Source organism: Sciurus vulgaris (assembly GCF_902686455.1).
Source record: "Sciurus vulgaris genome assembly, chromosome: 7".
Taxonomy (NCBI): Eukaryota; Metazoa; Chordata; class Mammalia; order Rodentia; family Sciuridae; genus Sciurus; species Sciurus vulgaris.
In genome coordinates, this window is record NC_136467.1 from 144,050,743 (window position 1) to 144,073,725 (window position 22,983).

Below are 22,983 nucleotides of genomic sequence, written 5' to 3' on the forward strand. Positions count from 1 at the left end.
GTGCACTGACTTTCTTTTGAATTGGTCCCCTTTCTTTGCAGTCAGACTGCACATTATCCCTGTGTAGGCAAGGAGTTTGTTTCATCCCTGATGTGTACTAAACTCGGGTAGAATACCAGTGTTTCTGGAATCATGGAGTGGTAGGGGCAGCATCCTTGCAGAGGGCAGCCTGTGCACAGGCTGGTGGGTCGAGCACAGTAAACAGTCACCATCTTGCCATCGAGGGGCCCACACTGGTCTCAGGGCCTCCCTGTGTTTCTCTTTGCTCATACTGATGTATTCTCGCTGCAGGCCACAAAGCAACAGATTGCCTTTAGAATCATGGAGAAGCATAAACACAAAGGCACACAGCTGTTCCTCTTAGTTGTGTTTCTGCCTCCAGGTGCTCTGCTCTATACATGCTTTGAACTCTAGGGCCATTGGCAACTGCAGGCCAGGTGTTGTAGATGGAGCTACAAAACTTATGCATACCAAGTCTTATCTGTAGAGAAGTGACAGTTCCAGCTACTCTTAGATTGATTTGAAATTAATCAAGATTCAGGTGAGTTTAAAAACACCATTCTTTGAAAGCCCAAGAGTCTGTACCCTCCTACTGTAGGACATTGGTTCCAAAGAGTAGGTGTCTATCTCTAATTTCTGGTCAGATGGTCAGGCCAGCCATGTTGAGTACTGCAGTCCCAAATCTTGAGAATCAAGGAATGGAAAGTGGAAATCAACAGAGGCATGCAGCCTGCCCCCTTCCCCTCTAGAGTGGCAGTGTGATGTTCACATGTGCCTAGCCCCTTCCTCTGAGAACATCTCTCATTCCCGTACCATCCTCTCCAGCCCCAACCCCACCCAACAGATGTCTCAGAGTTTAGACCACGATCCAAGGTCTAAGGTCATCCCACTACCTCCTCCCTCCCGAGCGCCCGTGGTGGAGGCCTTTATCTCTAAACAAGGAGAGAGACTTCGTTAAGCAGAAGAGACCCAATAAAACCCTGGGAGAAAGAACAAAAGTCGGAAAAAGACAGACATGTTCCCAGTTGAAGCCACCCCGTGCCCTTCTGTGCTCTCAGGTGATGGAAAAGCCTGGAGAAGATGAAACTAAAAACTCAGTCTTCAAGAAAATAGTGCCCAGAACAGAAGTGTGTTTCTAAGCACAGACCTTAATGAGCTCATAGATTTATTAAAGCAAGAGTTCAAATTTCATATGAGACAACAAAACAAGATGAAATGAGAAAAATATGAAACTAAGGGAATAAAATGAGACTAGAACATCCAAAACCAATAAATTTGAAACAGTGAAGAGCTTAATGGCCCGAAAATTCAGTTACTTGATGTAAGGGAAAAGCTTTAGGAAACAATTGGAGAAGGAAAACAGACAGGAGGGGTAAAGAAATTTAAATCATCCTAAGGGGTAACATGATTGAGTCACCTGAGGAGGAGAACCTTAGTCAAAAAAAAAAAAAAAAAAAAAAAAGGTATGAAGATGTAATAGATGAAAATTTTCTTGAAATACACCAAATTGTCAGAAGACTAAGGATATATGCAGCATTTTGAAGGGAAGAATTGTCATATCACACCAGTCAAGTGTTAAGATTCACATAGAGAACTAAGAATATACAACTATGCAAATAGGATGGAAATGTTATGAACTTTGACATATGAGAGATGAGTCTGTATCTAAAACAGAAATGTATAGCTAAAAAAACTACTTATATAAGTTTTTCTAATTCTTAAGGGGAATTTTTTGGGAGTAGTCTCTAGTGTGGAAAAATGGGTAAATTTAGCACTTCCTTATTTTCACTTTTGCTTCGTTTTAAGTACAAAATTAAATTTTATTCTTTTTATTAAAAATATATCAATTGAATTTTTGCATTTTTCTTTGTAAGGCATCATTTAACGTTTTTTAAGAACTACATCTAAAAATGAAAGCTTATTCCAGAAAATTCTGTGAAACATAGTGAAATACTACGTACCAGCCAGGACTCTGGTTGAACAGGTCCTGCATGGGGCTCTGTGGTGTCATGGGGGTCCCTCTGTGGTGTCTGTGCCAGCTGCCCCTCCCAGGGCCTCTCATTGTCTGGTTATGGTTTTAGCCTGGTGGCATTCACTTCCATGACCACCTGCTCCCTGACTTTGTGGAGGTGGGTGGGGAAGCTGCCCACTCTTCGTGGTGATCATCATTTTTCATTTGCCCACTTGCCTGGTGGCAGTAGTGAGCGACATAAAGCCATCATTGACTTTATCACCATGTGCACTGTGAGGAAGGAAAACAAGCAGGAAAATGTCATTTTGTAAAAGAGTGGACTGAACAATGAAAAAGTTTTCTCAACATCATTTTTAAAGATTAAAGAGTATAGAAAATCTTTTTTCTATTATTCTTTAGCTGTGATAGTCACACGAACCCCTCCAATACCCTTCTGATTATGGTGGGTAAATGTTGTCTGTAGTGGAATAGTACTTACTTTTTATTCTTGAGGGCACATGAAATGATGTTGCAACATGACTAAATTATTATTTTATGCAGATTTTTACCCTCAGTAAATGTAAAGTATTTAATAACATGTAGACATTTTGGTCTAATTTCAGAATGAATTTCAGAGATGTGCATTGTAAGAGCTACTTGAAAATAATGAAGGACTAAAGTTTTTGACTTTTCTACCAGTAAGCAATATATAATTGAATAATTTTTGCTTATGTACCCAAGGATCCAACAAATGGAAACAAAACTAAATTAGTACAAGTAATTAATCATTGCTCAAAAATATGATAGTTGACAGAGATGGTTGGTTGATACCACTTAAGCAATGATTTATTTCTAGCACAGCTGGAGATAAGGATGGTTTCGTCTCCTCTCCTGTAGTTGGTTTCACCCATCTACTTGCCTGCCTTCCTACCTATCAGCAATGACAAAGAAATGTAGCCAGTGAATATTTTATTCAGTTTAAATGGCAGTGGTCACTTTTTTTTTTTTTTTTTTTAACTAAAGGCTGTAACAACTTCATCATGGCTCTTTAATTTTGTCAATGAGAAACCACAAATAAGTGAATTATTTTACTTTCTCAGTTTTCTCTTTGTCGATGTAATTGCTGTGTTAGAAGTAAGTACTCAACTGATGTATCCTGACCCTCCCAGGCGTGGTCACTCTAGAAGTTCCCATAGGGCAGACCTTGTTCTCACAGAGCATCAGTGTTGCACGCGTGGAAACCTGCGGAGAAGCGTGCTTCACGGGCTCCTTCACGTGAGATACCCGGTACAAAAGGCTGAGTTCCTCTTCTGTTGACCACACTTCTCAGACTGTGGGGTCAGCAGAGTTTAGCTACGGGAGTGAAGTGGGAAGATCTGGTTCCAGGGCCTGGGCTCCTCCAGAAAGGACCGTGCCATCTTAGAAGTGCACGCCAGGCAAGAGAATTCCCATGGAGCTCCATGGACAACATTCTTAAAATCGCAAGGACATCAGAATGTGATTTTATTAAAATAGGCTTTCCTTCAACTACCACCTGCTACTCTGGCACCCTCAGCATGGCAATCTTAATTTGTCTAGACACACACACACACACACACACACACACACAAATACAGTTGGTGTATGTACAGTTTTACCAATTGTTTTCCTTTATTCTTTTTCAACAGAAATCCTAGAGGCAGGTGTTAAAGGATCTTCAGAATCTCTTAAAGGTGTGAAACGGAAAAAGATTGTTGCTGAGAACCACCTGAAAAAAATACCAAAATCCCCCCTGAGAAATCCTCTTCAGGCAAAACACAAACAAAACTCAGAGGAGTCGTCGTTTGCACTTCTTCGGAGTGTGTCAGAGTCTCACAAGAAGCAGAGCTCTGTTCCTGTAAGAAATGGGAAACCGTTCACCAGACAAAATGGAGAGACACCTGCCATAGCTACCGAGGCCTGCAGACCCCAGGGCTCCGTCTCCCCAGAGAAGCCCTCGTTTCTGCAGCGCCCGTCGGAGCTGCGGAGATGGAGGTCAGAAGGCGCGGACCCCACCAAGCACAGCGCGCTCCATGAGAAATGGGACTCAAGTTCTTTGTCCAGTAAAACCAGGACTGACAGCAGTGAATGTATCCCTTCTCGTTGTGCCACTCCCCCCTCGTACACCAACACCGCATTCGATGTCTTACTGAAAGCAATGGAGCCAGAACTGAGCACCTTGTCACAAAAGGGCTCGTCTTGTGCAATTAAGACAGAAAAACTGAGACCAAATAGAACTGTACGATCCCCATCTAAACTAAAAAACAGTTCAGCGAATGGCTTGAATCAGACTCCACAAGAGCCCACCGCCGAGCTGCAGAGTTCTCCTTGTACCTCATACACAGTGCACGTCTCTGCTCCTCAGAAGAACGAGCAAGTAGCGGTGCAGCCAGTTTCTCATCTGGATGATCAGCGCGAACTCTTTGTTTCCAAACCTAATCAACACAATCAGCAGCTTCCGGGGCCCTTGGGTTTCACAGGACCACTGACAAATGTGCAAAATCAAGAGAATGCCAAACTTGAACAAGTTTATAACACAGCAGTGACGTCAGCCACAGGCCTCGCTTCTCCCTCCAGTAGAACTCAGGTTACTCCTCCAAACCAGCAAATGGATTCTGCTTCACCTCTGTCAGTAAGTGCAGCCAATTCCACACAGTTGCCCCCCACGCCAATTTATAATTCAACTCACGTTGCCTCTGTTGTTAATCAAAGCGTAGAACAAATGTGCACTCTTCTTCTGAAAGATCAGAAGCCAAAAAAGCAAGGAAAATATATTTGTGAGTATTGCAATAGAGCTTGTGCAAAGCCTAGTGTGCTTTTAAAGCATATTCGCTCCCACACAGGAGAGCGGCCCTATCCCTGCGTGACTTGCGGATTTTCATTTAAGACTAAAAGCAACCTGTATAAGCACAAAAAATCCCACGCACATACTATCAAACTGGGCCTAGTCTTGCAACCAGAGGCTGGTGGTTTGTTCTTGTCCCAAGAGTCCGCCAAGGCACTTAGTATCCATTCAGATGCAGAAGACAGTGCAGAGAGCGAGGAAGAGGGTTCTGCTGACGGAAGACAGAATGAGCCGGGAGCCACGGAGTTGCAGCCTGTGCAGATAATGAAGAGGCCATCAAATTCTGAAGCCTTTCCGAAACCCAGTTCCATTCTAAGCAGCCCAGATCACATGGGAGGTGACATTTCACCACAGGACCGATCTTCAGAATCACAAGCTGTGACGGAGTTACCAAAAGTCATGGTGCACCCTGTCAGTGTGTCCCTCTCCAGAAGCGACAACCCGCAGGTTGTCAATGCCAAGTCTGAGCTCCCCAGTGCACACAGGCAGAAGGACCTTCAGATCACAAAGGCACTACCACAGTCCACTACTGTGACCTCCCTAGAGACTGAGGAGAAGTCCCGTCAGAAAGGGGACGCAAGTCAGCCAGAAGGGAGACAGGACTCCCACAGTGGAGGAGCCGCTCATGCCCAGCTGCAGAGGCAGCAGGCCACTGATCACTCCCAAGAGCAACAAGGAAAACTGCTGCTGAGTCCTCGGAGTTTAGGAAGTACAGATTCTGGCTACTTTTCACGCTCAGAAAGTGCCGATCAAACAGTGAGCCCACCCACTCCCTTTTCTAGAACTTTCCCCACCACAGAACAAGACTCTGCTAAGAATAACAGCTCCTCTGCACCACGACTCAGTACACCAGCATCCTCCACCTTGTCGACAGGGGAAAAGCTACCACTCTTACCTGGTCAGATGCGCCCACCCTTGGCGACCAAGACCCTGGAGGAACGGATATCAAAGCTCATCTCAGACAACGAAGCCTTGGTGGACGATAAGCAGCTGGACAGTGTGAAGCCACGGAGAACCTCTCTTTCCAGACGAGGGAGCATCGATTCCCCCAAGTCGTACATATTTAAAGATTCTTTCCAGTTTGACTTGAAACCAGTGGGGCGGCGAACAAGCTCAAGCTCGGACATGCCAAAGTCCCCTTTCACCCCCACCGAGGCATCGAAGCAGGTGCTGCTCCTGTCCCTTCCGTCCCTCGACTGCTTGCCTATTACCAGAAGTAACTCCATGCCCGCCACAGGCTACTCCGCAGTCCCTGCAAATGTGATCCCTCCCCCGCACCCGCTGAGAGGAAGTCAGTCCTTTGATGACAAAATTGGCGCTTTCTACGATGACGTCTTTGTGCCAGGACCTAACTCTTCTGTGCCCCCCAGTGGACATCCCCGGACTCTCGTAAGGCAGGTGGCCGTGGAAGACTCCTCGGCCACTGAAAACCACATTCTGGGCCCCAGCCAGTCCTTGGACGAGGGCCACCAGGGAGGCCATGCCACCACAGAACCCGTGTCAGCACGCAGCAAGACCTCGGCACCGGGCTCACATCTAGAGAAAAAGAAGTCTCATCAGGGCCGAGGGACCATGTTTGAGTGTGAAACCTGTAGAAACAGGTACAGGAAGCTGGAAAATTTCGAAAACCATAAGAAATTTTACTGTTCAGAGTTACACGGCCCAAAAACAAAGGTAGCAGTGAGAGAGCCTGAACACAGCCCGGTGCCTAGTGGCACGCAGCCTCAGGTCCTGCACTACAGGGTCGCAGGTTCCACAGGCGTCTGGGAACAGACGCCGCAGATAAGAAAAAGAAGGAAAATGAAAAGTGTGGGAGATGACGAGGAAGTCATCCAGAATGAAAGTGGAACTTCCCCCAAAAGCTCCGAGGCCCTTCAGTTTCAGAGCGCCCTGGGCCCCGTCCCCAGCCTGTCCAAACATTCTGTCACCCGAGCCGGAGAGCATCGGCACGGGCAGCTGCAGAACTCCCAGGTTCAGCTCATCGCCAGGGGCCCTGAGCAGACTGTGGACCCACAGCAACAGATAAATTTGGCCACCCAGGACAGGGTGGAGGTCAAGAGGCAGGGGGCCAGCATCTCTGTCATCCAGCACACGAACTCCCTGAGCAGACCCAGTTCATTTGACAAGGTCGAGCCTTTTGAAGGAGGTTCCCCAGTTTCTTTCCAAGAGCTGAGCAGAACTGGGAAGCCTGGGTCTCTAAAAGTAGTAGGGATCTCCTCAGAGGAAGGTCACCCTTCTCTGGACCCGTCACATCCTCACCAGCCTGTGCCGTCAGATGCCATTAGAGGAGAGCCGTGGGAAAGCTCCAGAAAGATCCCAAGTGAGCGACATGTGCTGGGACAGCCCTCAAGACTTGTCCGACAGCACAACATCCAGGTGCCAGAAATTCTGGTCACAGAAGAGCCCGATCGGGACCTGGAAACCCAGGGTCACGATCAAGAAAAATCTGAGAAGTTCAGCTGGCCTCAGCGTAGTGAGACCTTGTCAAAGCTGCCAACAGAGAAACTGCCACCCAAAAAGAAGAGGCTCCGTCTGGCTGAGATAGAACATTCCTCAACCGAGTCGAGTTTCGACTCCACCCTCTCCCGGAGTCTGAGCAGGGAGAGCAGTTTGTCACACACTTCAAGCTTCTCAGCCTCCTTAGACATAGAGGACATCTCCAAGACGGAGGCTTCACAGAAAATTGATTTTCCAAATAAAACAGAGTTTCTCTTAATTCCACCTGGCTCGAATACACTGAATGTTCCTGGAAGCCACCGGGAAATGAGGCGGGCTGCCTCCGAACAGATCAGCTGCATGCAGACGTCCATGGAGGTCTCCAGCTTCAGAAGTAAGTCATTCGACTGTGGCAGCATCACACCGTCCCAGATGACACCCCTTGCTGAGTCACAGCAGCCTTCGACTCCCCCATCTGGCACTGGGGTCCCCGGACACGTGCCTCTCTTAGAAAGAAGGAGAGGCCCACTGATCCGGCAGATATCTTTAAACATAGCTCCAGAGAGTCTTCTGCCTCCTGTGAACCCATCATCTTTCCAAAATGCTGCTCTGCCCAGTGTGAATGCAGGGCCATTTCAGGGTCCTCCGCTCCCTAATACATCTTTGACTGAGTTTCCTGCGAGTCCTCTGCACCCCCAGACTCAAGTTAAGGATCTGCGTGCAGAAGCGCCAAGTTCCAGCTCTACTAACATCTTTCCTGTCCAACGGCTTTTTGGTATCAACTTGCTAAATCAAACTCATGCACCCCTTGGCCAGCAGAATGCACAGCTGCCTCTGCAGGTGTCTGCACAGGGCGACACACCAGGCGCACGTTCCGATTCATGTGTGTCTTCTCAGAGTGAGGATTGCTTTGCTCCCAAGTACCAGCTGCAGTGCCAGGTGTTCACCTCAAGCCAGTCTTGCTCCTCTGATCCTGTGCATCCTTCGCCAAATCAGGTTCTTTCAGATCCAGTTGGAGTAGATGGTTGTGCGACTTCAGTGGCATTACCAGTCAAATTAGTGGATCCCACATGTAATTCGTGTCCTCTGCCACTGCCAGAGCATGGGCCACCGGGCAAGCAGGTGCACAAGGTGCCGTCCTCCTTCATGCTGCCCGTACATCTGCAGAGTAATGTTCCCACATACTGTTTTGCCACTGTGATATCGCTGCCACAAATCCTAGTGACCCAAGATGTGTGCAGCACACCAGCTTGTCAGGCTAATCAGACTCTTCTGCCAATCAGCGAAGAACAAAATTCTATGCCACAATCACAAAAAGCTCACCAGAATGCTTTGCCAAACCCAGAGAAAGAGTTTGTTTGCAAAAATGTTTTTTCAGAGTTCAGCCAAAGTTCTCACTCCGAATCCTTTTCCGTAACTCAGAAAATGTCAGTTGGTAGACTTTCCCCGCAACAAGAATCTTCAGCTTCTAGTAAAAGAATGCTGTCTCCTGCAAATAGTCTAGACATCGCCATGGAAAAGCACCAGAAGCGGGCTAAAGATGAAAATGGAGTTGCCTGTGCCACAGATGTTAGATCCGCAGAGCCACTGAGTCCAAGAGCGAGTGAGCTTAGTAAACAGAAAAAACCAGTTTTGGTGAGGCAGGTTTGCACTACAGAGCCCCTCGAAGGTGTGATATTGGAGCAGGAAGCCTTTTCTAAGCCTGAAACTGGTAGTGAGGCTGTTAACTTGACAGGTGTTTTATCAGCTGATAATTTGTCATCAGGACACTCACAGTTTGTAGTCACAGAACCTACCAGTGAATTGCAAGAATATGAAAACAGCAAGTCATCTGCATCATTAACCCTCACAGTCCAGAAGTCACCTGTCACTTCAGAAAACACCCTCATTTCCCCGTTGAAATCTGTAAGCAGTAACCACGAAGGCGAGTCTCCAGGGGCAAAGGGTCAAGGGAACCAAGTGAGCGTGCAAGGGCAGGGGCAGCCGCCAGCTGCCACTCTTCCACTGCTGGGCACCACGGACACACAGCAGCCATCTTTCCCCAGCCTCAAGACTGCCACCAGCTTCACATGGTGTTACCTGTTAAGACAGAAGTCACTGCCTTTGCCACAGAGTGACCAGAAAATGTCAGCCTATACGGAGTGGACAGTAAGCAACAGTAACCCAAACCCTCTTGGTTTGCCCACAAAAGTTGCTCTTTCTCTCCTTAACTCAAAACAGAAGACTGGAAAATCACTGTATTGCCAAGCAATAACCACCCATTCCAAGTCAGACTTACTGGTCTACTCAAGCAAGTGGAAAAGCAACCTAAGCAAGGTACTCCGAGTATAGTTTGCCTTCAGATATGTCTTGTGCAAATTTGTTTTAAATATTAAATTAGTATTGACTATTTTACTTACAAGTGTTTTAATTTTAAATGACAAGTTGTACCATATTTGTGTAGACATTGAAAGGCAAGGTGTCACACTGCTTAGAGTTACAAGAAGTCCTTTAGTGATCTGTCATTTTGGAAAGGAGAACTTTCTCCGAGCACCTTTTGTTCCTCAGCTGACTGTGGTATGTCTCTGCTTCATTGTACAGAGAGTCACAGTTTGGCTGTGATCTTCCTCTTCCGTTAAGGTGGTGGTGTCTTTGTTAAATGAGAGATTAGGATTATGCTCTGACAGTGTGGCTAAGCAAAGATGGTTATATTTAATTGTGAACTACAAGCAGAGAGCCCTTCACACTCGTTCCCCCTCCAGGCCCATCCCAGCTCTGCTTCAGACTAGTTCTGAGAGTCATTAATAACTACAGAGAAGAGTCACAAAAGAATTCATACACTTAATAAGTTGACTTGGTCAAGATTTATAGTGTAGTGTAAGATCATAAAACTATGATTTTAAGTAATTCATGGAATTGGTCTCGTTAGAATTGTCAACTTGTGAAATAAGAAAAATCATTTAAGTGATTAAGAATAAGTAAATAGTTAGTTATTGCATTGCACTCTGGACATTCAGAATTAATAGGTGAAGTCATTGACCTCTGCAGATCCCTGAGCATATAATGCAGGTTCTTAAGCACTTACATACCTATCAAGAAGAGAATCCTGCAGCCAGCCCTATGACAGAGCTGCAGTTGCAGAAGAAGGAAGTCTTAGGCATTGCCTGCAGGTGGAGCGGGTGTGGCTACTCTGAAGGTTACTCTGCTCTAGTGGAGTCTCAAAAGCAATGGTGAGGATCATCATTAGGGCTGCTTTCAGCAAATAAGAATTACGAAATTTTAATGTCACTAAATGACAGAGGAATGAGAAGAAACTTGGTTCATTTAAAGAACTGCAGAGCCTGGCACGGCCAGGAGTTTTGTAAATTGGGAATGTAGGTAAAACCCGCTGCATACACATGGTGGTGGAGAAGGAAGTGGAGGAGGGTGCGCCCACCTCTTGGTGGATTTAACTTCTTAGTTCTCAGGCTCTGAGCCTACCAAGTCAGAACCTTCACTTCTGTACCCTGTCCTGTCTGTGAGGAAGGGTGCCCCTAGGCTATGGGTGTGGCAATCCCCAGCACCACCCTCAGCCCCCAAAACAGCCTCTCTAAGTACCAGATGCCTTGGGAGGAGAAAGGGCTGGAGATTTGTGCCCAGATTGGGTCTCAGGATAGAGCCCCAGGTGGAGGGAGTCAGGAGGAGAGCCTTTAGTGCACCGTGTGATTAATGAGCTTGTTCAGGAAAGCATAAAGAGGAGCGGCGGGCCCAGCGTGGATCCTGCCCATCTCCTGTTCAAGGGGTGAGTATGGAGAGAGTTCACCCGGAACTGAGGAAGGAGGTGAGGGAGGAGGTGAAAGCAGGCAGGAGTGCGCGGCCTGAGCAGTGTGGTGTCGCCCGAGAGAGACTTCAGTCCGGGAGCTGGCGGACGGGGCACTACCCTGACTGTCCCTCAGAATCCACGTTAATGTGCTCATGATTCAGGATGGAAAAAGACAGGTGCCGCAGAGTAAAAGGGTTTCAAAGGAAAAACGGACCAACAGCGTAAGATGCCTTGGCTGGTCGGGCACGTTAAGACTAAGCAGGTGATGGTGATGTTGGCGTTTGCCTCATTGGTAACTGTGGCAGATGGAAGCTGAATTTAATAGACGGCGGGCCAAAGGTAAAGGGAAGTTTGATGCTGAAAAGGAAGCAAGAAAGGATTATTGTTAAAAGCATAAGGCCAGGGAAAGGTGTGTGCCCAAGCCGCATCGTGGGAAGCTGGATGCGCCCAGGAGTGGAGAAGAGGCGGTGCCTCCTCACCTGCTGTGGGGTCTGTGGAGGGCGTTGCCCCGCAGCTTCCCTTGTCTCCTCCTCCAGGGTACTTCGCTGAGGTCATGAGACCCTCCTCCCATGACCAGCATCCCCATCGCTGGCTATCATTATCCTTTCTCAGGACCGTAGCTGGCCACCTGGCGATGTCATTTTTTAAAGGAGTTTGTATAAAAAGAAGCCCCTCCTTAGAGAAGTTGTGCCTCCTGTTGGTGTCAGCCAAAGGACTGGAGTTTGAGCCTTTGCAGGTGACACTTGACTTGGAACATGTAACCCGAGAGGGTCCTTTCTCACTGGGATTCGTCCACCCAAGCCACCTGCCTCACAAAGACATGGGAGTGAGGGCACCTGGTCATGGGACAGTGGTATGAAGTCTGTACAAAGTCACAAGGTGGCATTTCCTGTAGGAAAACCACACGTTGCTTATCGTTTTAGCATTTGTTACCTTTTTCAAAGATTTTTATCAGGCCCAGTCTTGACTTTTGACCTAACCTGAAACTCACAGTGACTAGAATTCAGAGAACTTTTGAGAAGACCTGGAGGGGAACCGTGCCTGTGGTTTAAAATAATGGAGGGAAGGAAAGTAGAATCAGAGGAACGGAGCTTCTGCTCCAGTGCACATAAGTGAAAGGAGAGCTAGTGGTGTTTCTTGGGGTTCTTAGACATTAGTGTACCAGACAGTTCTTTTCCATCTCCAGAGAATAAACTCTTTAAGAAACATATTTAACCTTTATAATAAGTGGCTAGTTAAATATAACAAAGAATAGTTAATTTTAGAAAAAGTTACTATTAAATTTATGAAGTGCCCGGTTGGGAGGTTTACTGGGGGGTGTCAAGGGCTGTGATGGGATTTTTGAAATATCCTAAGATGGGTCACTTTGCTACAGAGCAGACTGGAGTTATTTATTAAAGCAAATGACCTTGAATCTGTTATTTTGGAACGCATTTCATTAAGTTAACTACATTCTCTATATGCTGCCGTGTTTTGATTTCCACTGAACATTACGTATATTTGTGTTTTCAGTTTTATTAAATTAGTTTCTCTCTTTTTTCCCTTTCAGAGAGCATTAGGTAATCAAAAGTCCACAATAGTTGAATTCAGCAATAAAGATGTCTCTGAAATTAACAGTGAGCAAGATAAAGAAAATTCCTTAATCAAAAGTGAACCAAGAAGAATTAAAATATTTGATGGAGGGCAAGTACAAACTTTACTTCTGAAATGTACATTCAGGCTTACTTTTTAAATGTACATTTGCTTTCATGTGAATGAAGACGTATCAGTGCCAATTTTATTTTAATGTTGCAAGATTTCTTAGCTTACTAACAGAATCTTTGGGGAAAGACAGATATTGGTGTTAAGTAATTCCAGTTTGATGGAGAAAATGATTAGAAGGCAGCTGAGAACTAAATTTTCAGAGTGAGCCCTGGGTATCATGCTGATTTACAATAAGGAATGACTTGTAAAATCTGCTCTAACAGAGATGAATTTATTGCCTATTTGATATATTTCTGTATTTTATTATGAGAAAAACAAATTGTAAAATCTAATTATAGTGATGCTCAACTATTTCAGTACTTTTATAGTTGTTATTGAATATAGCAATGGAGAAAACTTTTAAACCAGTGTCAGAATCAGGAAAATATTTTAAAATTAAGTGTAATATTGAACAAGTTTTTTTTTTTTTCTTAGAATTAGCTGTTACAACATTCAGTGTTGATGTGAAAAACAAATATTCTGTTACATGTGCATAAAATTCTATTCTTTGAGTGTAAAAATTGTGCTGTATTTTTTTAAGTTGGATTTTAATCATCAATATTTTCTCAAAGACATAGTGTCCAATCATCCAATTCATTTTTTTTTTCTTTAAATCAGGTACAAGTCAAATGAGGAATATGTGTATGTTCGGGGCAGGGGAAGAGGAAAGTACATTTGTGAAGAATGTGGAATACGCTGTAAGAAACCTAGTATGTTAAAGAAACACATACGAACCCACACAGACGTTCGCCCCTACCACTGCTCTTACTGTAACTTCTCCTTTAAGACAAAAGGTATGCGCCCACGTTGCTTCGGGTCTTTAGGCAAGCAGCCTAAGGTGCAGTCCCTTAAAGCAACTGGATTTTATCTCCTCAGCATTGCAGTTTTATTTCTTTGTTTCTAGACCCTTTGGGAAGCCAATTTTAATTACACATTTTTAGAGTGTGTGTAATAAATGTGTCATTTTAAAAGAAACAGCTGTCCCTTTTGCTGTATTTTGTTCCCCAAATTACAGTTGTGTAAATGACGAGGAGTACATCTTCAAAAATACTTACTTTGGGGCCAAAGAAGAGAAAGAAATTTTCAGGATCACAAGTAAATTCTTCTGAGTCCTAAAAGATTAAAGAAAAGTTTAAAATAATAACAGCATAATAATATTATGATCATTACAGTAGTGTTTTATTGTGTAGCTATTTTCTTTCTTTTTCTTCATGATACATTTTCTTTTTACCCAATACTGTTGGATCTTTAACTTTAAAATATTTTTAACATTTTTATTATTTAATGTTTATAGAAAGATCTCACACCTAGTCATTAAAATTATATTTGGTATCCTTTTTGTTTTCTTTATATGTTTTTATTTAATTCATAAGCCTTTATTTAAAAGTAATTTTACCCTGTAAAAGTTTCCTTTTTTACATAATGGATACAGTAATATAAAATGTTTGCTTTCTCCACCGGGTTCCTTGTTCAAGAATCATGAAACAGTTTATTACTTGATAATTTAATTCTGTGTACTACCCTTTATAAAGATACTTTTCACCGAATGTAATCATGAAAATGTCTATATGGAGGAACAATATCTGCAAGTGCTTTTAATCAGCGCTCATAGAAAGCTTTGGTTTTTATCCCCTTTAACATCTGTTTCTTACCCTGTTGTATTTTCGTCTTCACACTTTTCTGTTGTAAAACTTGATCAACCCTTTAGCAAAATTTGCTATGCCTTTTGGCTAGTGTTTATTGGCATTTAAAGAAAGTTATAACATGTAGCAACTAAAGAGCTTCAAATTAGCTGTCTTCAAATGCCAATAGCTGCCTGAAACAAGAATAATGGAAAAATCAAAATGTTCCTCAGATATCTTTGAATGTACCTGTAAAGTTTTAGGAAATCAGAGGAGTTGGGAGGAACAGGGGGTCAGTGGTTCTCTCATGGTGGAGGGTGAGCTTCAGGATGGTTTCACAGGTCTTGGGTGAGGACTGATAGGAGAGAGGGCTTTGATCTTTTAACCCCATTTATTACTTTATCAGCAGTTTTGATCTTGTGATTAAGAAGCATCCATTAATTTCTAGTATGAGACTAGGAGCATATTTAAAAAGTAACACTGGCAGTAAAAAATAACCAAGTACAGATGGTATTACCAAGTACAGGAACATCAAGGTGTAATGTGAAATGAGTAGTTCCCAACAGAAAGAAGAAAGGAATCAGGACATTTTAGAAATCAGTTCACAGAATAAGAGCAAGCAAGGAAGGTCAGGCTCAAAATGGAAAGCCAGATTTCTTGGTGAGGAAAAGTGTTATGAATCCCCAAGTATTAATCCTAGTGAACTAACTCAAAACACATCCTGCAAGATTTTAAGTAAATGCTCATTGAGTGGACAAAGTATGATGCCCCTGTACAAGCGTTCCCTGTCAGCAGTTTCTATGTTCTGTATTTCTCTAATATGCTGCCTGTCTGAACTCATATTAAATCTTTTGCCTTGTCAGTAAAGTCATGGGGAATTACACAGTACATAGTTATTCAAATAAGACTACCCTAGCTAAGGGGACTGGTGAAGAAAGTTACTAGAATGTTTTATTTCCCTATTCTTAACATTGACAGTTCTCAGTTTTTAGGGTCACCTTCTTTCCCCATAGCACCTTTTAAAGTTAGCTGAGTGGTGGTTCTAATGTAGAACTTTTTTTCTTTTTAATTAGGCTATGGGTTTTGCCCAACTCTCCTTTTGTTTGTGATCCCAGCAAATCCAACTCTGCTTCTTACTGAATGTGTGATTATTAGCAGAGAGAAATAGCAGAGCCACAGCACGGTGGTGAAGAGAGTGCGCAAAATGCTATCAGAAGAATGGCCAGCACTGCTGGACTCGGGTGCTTCTGACTTACAGATCTGTAGTGCATCGTTTGTCTTCTCAGTTCATTTCATGCATACATTTTCAAAATGATTTTAATTAATTTCAGTCAGTCAGAAAATATATGTGAACTTGAATCTGTAAGATGAAGTCCCATTTATGTCACAGAAAGCTAAATAGTAGCTGTGGGAATCCAGAAACAACACTTCTCATGTTTTCTAAAGGATTTAGATAAATGTTTATTAAAACTATCAGAAAATTTCTCTCAAGTTAATACATTAATATAGAAGACTTACAGCATTGCTATGGGGTGTCAGCATGTAAATATGCACATTTTGTATGTTTATAAGGCAAATGTATATTTGAAATTATTTGGGAGGTTGATTAAAAATAAACACAAGTGGGCTGGGGAGATAGCTCAGTTGGTAGAGTGCTCGTCTCACAAGCACAAGGCCCTGGGTTCGATCCCCAGCACCCAAAAAAATAAAAAAATAAACACTAGTGCAACTTATGAGAAACTGTGCATGTTAAAACTCAGATTCCAAAGTTTGCCTAGTTACAATCATACTCTGGCTTCTTAAAAGAGGAAAACCTACTGTGACTGTCTACCTGGGGAACGAAAGCATTGTGAAAGGGAGCTGTGGACCTTACAGTCTGGCTTGTCCTGTTACTATTAAACTGAGAACACTTTAACTTACAAGTGGAGATTTCAGCCACGTAAGGTGGCCAAATTATTCTATAACTTTTTAAAGTGAAAACTTCAAAGCTCTTAGAGAATTTGAGATCTGCGTAGTATGCCTATCATCTTTTGATGATTGTTAGCATCTTGCCTTTTTCCTTCATATTTTATTTTTTAAGTATATTTAGCATAAATGTCAGACATCACCAGACCATTTAATCTAGGTGTTGTCTCCAGAATGACAACTGTCAGGGTCTAACAGGTCCCCCTCACAATGTCTGGTGCAGGCAGCCTTTTACCTGGCAGTCATTGAGCACTCAGCTCTGGCCTGCTGTTTGGCTGACAAGAACATACTCTCCATTGGCTTGTACGAGTGTGACCAGTTTCACAGACTCAGAGTACTTGTTAAGAACTTGAAGTTCTGTAAATGTAGTAAATTTGCACAGGCTTCTCCTATCGCAAACCCCAGATTTGAACCAATTACTCAGAAGTTTTTAGCCTTTCTAGTCTCTTCTCAAATGCCAATTGCCCTTACCCACCAAGCTCAGTAGTTCTTTTTTTTTTTTTTTTCTCTCTCTCTCTCTCTCTCTCTCTCAAAAGAGATAGTTTGCTGTGTTTTTGTGTCGGGCATTATCCACTCAAGATGCTTGGTATCCTTAGTAGAGTCTGAACTGTCCCCCTGCATTCATGGTTACATGTGTCAAATGGGCCCTTTCATTCCCAGTGACCCTGGTGATACCTGCAGAGCCAGATACAGCAGGTGTCAGAGGAAACACCTGCGGAGACTCCCACAGGAGACATCGAGTCAGAACATGAAGTGAATTCAGTGCAGCTATTTCTTTCTCCTGTTGTACACACGGAGAAGTACTGTTATTAAAAATGACCCAAATTAATTATCTGAGAATCATGCTCTAAATTTTTAAAATGTGCATTCCCAGGTGACAAAAATAAAGAAGAAACTCAAAGCTGGTAAGCAGAGAGGGGAATCAAAGCCAGATGTATGCCTACAGGCCTGGAATTTTAATGCTTGTCCTGAGATGGAGGCTGAGGCCTCTGACTTTCCTGCCCTTGACTCTGGGCCTTGTGGGAAATAAGCTGTTTGTTCAGATGCAAAACCCAACACTTACACTGTACAAAACAAAGCAAATAAAAGCAAATAAAAGTGAGTGATGTGATACCAGTGAGTCTGTAGAGGCTGCAGTGGGACAGCTGCCACACCCAGGTCCTCAGACCTCCATGGTCTACCATCTTGCTGGAGCTCAGATTACGGTTAAAACTGAACAGCCTGCAAGGAAGCAAACTACTATGAGAGGGAGCCAGCAGACCCCCTGGGAGAGGGCTCATGCTCTGGGAACTGCAGGCCACAGTGCCGTCTAAACAGGACTTTTAGTATGTGCGAAGTGCTCCCCAAAGTAAATTTGGAATAGTGACTGGAAACCATAAGTAAGAGTAAACACTATCAATAAAGGAAACAGATTTGAAAAGACACTCTTAATACATAATGAGATCATTACAACTTATAGATACCAATATCTTCTTTACTGGGTTTGTTTAGCCACAGTCTGTACTTTTGCTTGAAATAGAATGAAATTTGCCAGTGTTGACAAATGTAATAGCAAAATAATAATTTATATGTAAGCTTAGTAAATATTCTTTTTCCTTAAGGAAACCTGACAAAACACATGAAATCCAAGGCCCATAGCAAGAAATGTGTGGATCTAGGCATCTCAGTAGGTCTAATAGATGAACACGATACGGAAGAAGCAGGTAAGGCTTTGTACCATATTGCCCACAGTCGCTGTTCATTGCACTTGGGTTTTCTGCACCCATGCGCCTTTCCATCTCCACGGTCACTGTGTGATTCCTGTTTTCACTGCCTCTTATTTAACCTGTGTCATGATCAGTTTTCCCACCCCGAGCTTTCCCTTCTCCATCTGTCTGCACCCATGTGAAGTCAACCTCCCTCGAGCATGCATCTGATCACACTCCTCCTCTGGTCAGAGCATCCCGTTGGTTCCTATTTGTCTACCAAATAAAGTGCGAACCACTTGACCTTGATTAAAATCCTCCTTAGCCGCCTGCTTCTACATCTTGTCATTTCTGGCTCTCACCCACCCTCATGCTTGAGTTTTCTGCTCGCATGACTTGAATCCTGTGATCCCCCGTAGGACCTGGCCCTCCCTCCCTCCCACACAGACTCACCTCCTGCTCTGCATGAAGAGTCTTACTTCCCAGAATGTAATGGAAATCCACCGCCCTCACGAAGCCTCCTCTGATTGCCCTTCCTGCACCACATGTGGGAATTTCCCTTCTTTTGAACCCTGTGGCATTTAAGTTTCCTCTCTCAACGCATGAATCCTCTCTGCCTTGTTTTGGGTTATTCCTGTACTCCCCGCCCCCACCACCACTGAGCTGCTTCTGTACCTGCACAATGGGAACCAAGTTCATGCCCAGCATGAACTCTGGTCCACGTAGTGTAGGGCTTCACATACAGTGCCTGCACCTAAGTATTTGTGGATTAAGCATTTGTTTACTTGCCTGAAATGTTCATTATTTTTAAAGACTTAATGACTTTTTTTTTTTTTTAATATAACAGAGTTAACAAATTTAGGTATTTATCTCTGACCAGTTTGGAGGGAGAACAAACTGTTCATCTGTTTTTACTACTCAAAAAATATGTCTTTTTGTAAAATTTCTTTTTAACCTAAGGAATTATCAACAAAAGAGAGAAAAAAGAAAAAAAGAAGACACCTTGCTCTTTTTTAAGACTGCCCTAAATTAAACATTCACCTGCTTGCTGCATTTTTCTTAATTTATATTAGTCTGATACAGAGAAAATTTCCAAGGAGAAAATAATGAGGGCATCATTGAAAATAGAGGTTAAAGTATCAAGCCATTTGATCACATCTGAGAACTCACAACATAGTACATGAATCAGCTTGATTTTATTTCTAAAGATGAAGAGTAGTGCCTCCCTTCTTAAGGGTACGAACAGTTCAGATATGAAAAGCAGGGGAATGTGTGAAGGAGCTTTGGCAGGTGCGTTTATCACCCACCAATTAGGCAAAGAGCAGAGCAGAGGCCACTGTGGGAAACTGATCCCTGGAGACCCAGGCTGTAGAAAGCAGGACTCTTAACAGTACCTACTGCTATGTGTCACTTCTTCAGGAACATGAGTCTCACAAAAAACAGTCCTCTGAACTGACAGAGGAAGGTAGTACTTAGGTCCTAAATCTGCACAGAAGTAAGTGTAGTTTCCATTAATTATCACGCACTGTTTAGATTGGCTGGCGGGCTGGTTGACTCATATCTGTTTGTTTTTGCATTATCATCTCATTCCAAAAGCACTGGAAGCTGATCCTAGATTGTAAGTGGAAGTTGATGACCGAACTCCCTGTTAGGGTTAGATATCCCAATAAAACAAGGTGATAGTTTTACCTGTTTTTATTTTTTAGGTTTTATTTTTAATTAGCATTTATGAGAAGGCTCTCAAAGTTTCTTCCCAGTTTTTGTCAAATAGTAGAGTATAAATATAAGTTCTAAATCCTGATTGCTGCATCATATGACAGACCTAAAATTCTTCATTGGTATGTAAACAAAATATATCCCTTAACCACTGAGCCACATCCCCAGCCCTTTTTATGTTTTATTTTGAGACATCTTGCTAGGTTGCTTTTGAACTTGCAGTTCTCCTGCCTCAGCCTCCCAAGCCGCTGGAATCCATGAATTTTTTTTTAAGCTCAGTAAGCATTACAGCTCTCCTCACCCCTCTTCCAGCCATGTGGGCAATAGGGGTTTTCCCTGCGGTCATTGAACATCCCTGCATACATCCATGAACAGTGGATGGCTTGGTTCTGCATCTGGATTTTAAATTTGCAAAACAGCACCACTTTCTACCTAGGTGCCTAGAAAATTAACCGCATGTTATAATTTTACATTGTTTTCCAGAAGAGATTTACAGTTTCCCCACCACCTTAGCATGGTTTTGTCAGAATTTATACTTTTGGCTAGTTTGATAGATGAGAGTGTGTTGTCTTATGTGCAGTCTCATTATTCTTTGAAAAGAACTTTTACTCCATAAAACTTATGGCCAAGATGGACTGTGCTTAATTCCTCGGGGCAGGCCATGTTGGGGTGCAGGGGCTTTTGGAAGCCACAGTCTGGTGCCGTGTACTGTTGAATAAGCCTAGCCCTAGCCTGAAACATTCTGGCTGTTCAGGCTCTTCCATCTAGCCAGCCTCTGCCCATGGACCCCACGCAGGGCTGTCTCTGATCTCTCTGCCCTCTTGGCTCACGCCCTGCGCCATCTTCTCTGCCATCTCCTTCTGTCTCTGACCTTGAATGCCACCTGGGTGCAGAAGGCACTTGCTCACTTCAGACTTGCCCGCTCACCACCTCTGCCTGGATGTGTAACAGGTGTCCAAGTCTAACATGTCTGGCTCTCCTGCTTCACCCCTTCAGTCTAAGGAGCATACTTCCCCTTCAGTGTCCCAAGAAGCTTCCATGGCTTGGCCAACACTGACATTGTCCTTGGTGTCCCCCATTTTCTCAGTTTGCCTCTGGTACCAATAAAACCTCCTGACCCTTCCTTCAGAATGGCCTGCACCCCAGAGGTTTCCTGTCTCTTAGAGCACTGGCCCACCACACCCTGGGAGCTTAGCCCTCCTGGCCTCCACTCTCAGAGGCTGGGCTCTCTCCTTATGAACACACTAGCAGTCTCCTGCCTCTGGGCCTTTGCACTTCTTGCCACAGTTTGGAATGCCCTCCACAAGACCCTAGGACTCTGCACCGTGCCTGCAGCTCTGTTCCGAGGGCTCCTTAGCAGGCCTTCCTGAACTTCCCTGTGTGTTAAAAGATAAGCACCCCAATCTCTTACTGCCAGTGTTGCTGACGCCCCTTCCTCAATCCTGCTTTTCCTCTTCGCACACAGTGTCACCAGATGTGTGTGAACTTACTATCTGTTCCTAACAAATAGAAAATGAATCCCATAAGAGCAGGGATTTTGTGTTTTCACCATTCTTAGGATTGTGCCTAGCAGGTATTAGGTAGCAAACAGTTTTGATTGAATGAAGGAGGAGACAAAAATGCCATAGATCTTACGGGAACTAATTTAGTATTGTTATTTTCACAATTCAGTACATTCTTTTTCCATTAAATTCCTTCTCTGGAAGTGAGTGGTTGCTGTGATGTGCCATTGAATGCCTTTTTCCTGTAAGCCCTGATCCTGTATGTGGCCAGGGTCGTAGGCATTAGTGAGGGGAAGAGAGAATTCATTTCATTTGGTATTGGTCGTTAGACACTTGAAGTTTTCTCTGTGTTCTATTTTCTCCTCGATAACAGTCTCTTAAAGGCCTGTTCTGTTTTTCAGGAACTGTAGAGAAGGAAAGTTTTACTCTCTGTTTGATTCATTTGCTTATTTCTTCACCACTTCACGAAGTCTTCAGGGTGATGACCGTCCTGCAGGAGCTCTCAGCCCTGTGTGATGTTGGGACGGACCAGACTTGGCAGGGAAGGGCCAGGGCTGGCCAGGTTGTTGCTGAAGGGTACCCAAGGGGTCCCAGAAGAGGGAAGGGGTTTATTTGTCCTGGCGTTGCTTCACTGGGAGCAGTGTGGGTGAAGGGGTGGGCAAGGAGAGCTAGCTTCTAGACACTGGTTCGTCTGGGCAACGCACACAGATTGGAGAAAGGAACGGGGCTTGAGTGTGACAGAGGGTGAGGATCGGGCAGGGCCCCAACTTGGAACCTGGAAGGGCTGGCAGACGGGTGTGCTGCGCAAGAGTTCAGAGGGGAGGCAGTCTTCCTAGGTGTGAATTTCACTACTCATGATCCTCAGTTACAATCAGAGCTTTTCCCATGGCAGTTTATAGTAATTTCTTTATGTTTTCACGCTTGAGAACCATTACTTCTTAGATGCAACTTTCTAGTATTTTTATTCTAAATAGTCAGCAATATGTATAGTGTTTCTTTGATGAAATCCATCTAATTTTTGCAGGAGGGTATCAACTAAAGCCATTCAAAGTCACTGTCTCTTTAGGACCATGTGTATCTGACTTTTATCCCAGATTATTTTATTTTCAAATGTTCTGGAAAAGTGGAGACAGAAGATAATGGGGCTTTTAATCTGTGCCCCTGGAATTTCCTTATTGAGGTGTGAGGCTTTTTAATTTGTTTTTGGTTTTTTGCTATTGCAAATGAGAATGTGGACGATAATTACTTCAAGAAGCCTGGGTTCACTAAGCGGGTAGTCCTCTTGAGTAACGGTAGCCTCCAGCAGCACCGCGGAGGAGCCTGGTTGGAGAGCCGTGTTTCTCTAAGGAACCGTGGGCTTCCGCATCCCTCCTTCTCCACCAGATGGAGCCTGGCAGTTTGGGTGGGAAGTCTGACGTGATTTTTGCCTTCTGACATCCAGTTTTGAACGTGTATGTGTCGAGGTAAAGATTGACTTGGGATCTTGATTTTGCTATTAAATCGGGAGTGGCGTTCCTCTTGGAGCCTGTGTCTGCCCTGGCCAGCATCGCGCAGGCGCCACTGTCCTCGTGGGAGGAAGCGCAAAGACCAGGCCTTGCTTGCTCTGACTGCTGCATTTGTCTTCAAAGCTCCTGCTTATCAACCCCTTGGGGTGTTGTAAGGGTGACAGTGTATGCTGTAAAGTGTTTCCTTTTTCTATCAATTTCATGTCCTGAGGAT

General features: G+C 44.0%; 1 protein-coding gene across 7 annotated transcripts in view; it reads left to right on the plus strand.

Moving 5' to 3' along the window:
• Window positions 1-22,983, plus strand: part of HIVEP1 (HIVEP zinc finger 1) — a 134,413-nt gene that overhangs the window by 97,392 nt on the left and 14,038 nt on the right. For all 7 annotated transcript variants that reach the window (XM_079147899.1, XM_079147897.1, XM_079147898.1 and 4 more), the window contains 4 exons: window positions 3,619-9,566; window positions 12,581-12,714; window positions 13,393-13,568; window positions 17,963-18,064. In XM_079147899.1, the coding sequence (XP_079004025.1) occupies window positions 3,619-9,566; window positions 12,581-12,714; window positions 13,393-13,568; window positions 17,963-18,064 (6,360 nt within the window). The remainder of the gene's footprint in view (window positions 1-3,618; window positions 9,567-12,580; window positions 12,715-13,392; window positions 13,569-17,962; window positions 18,065-22,983) is intronic.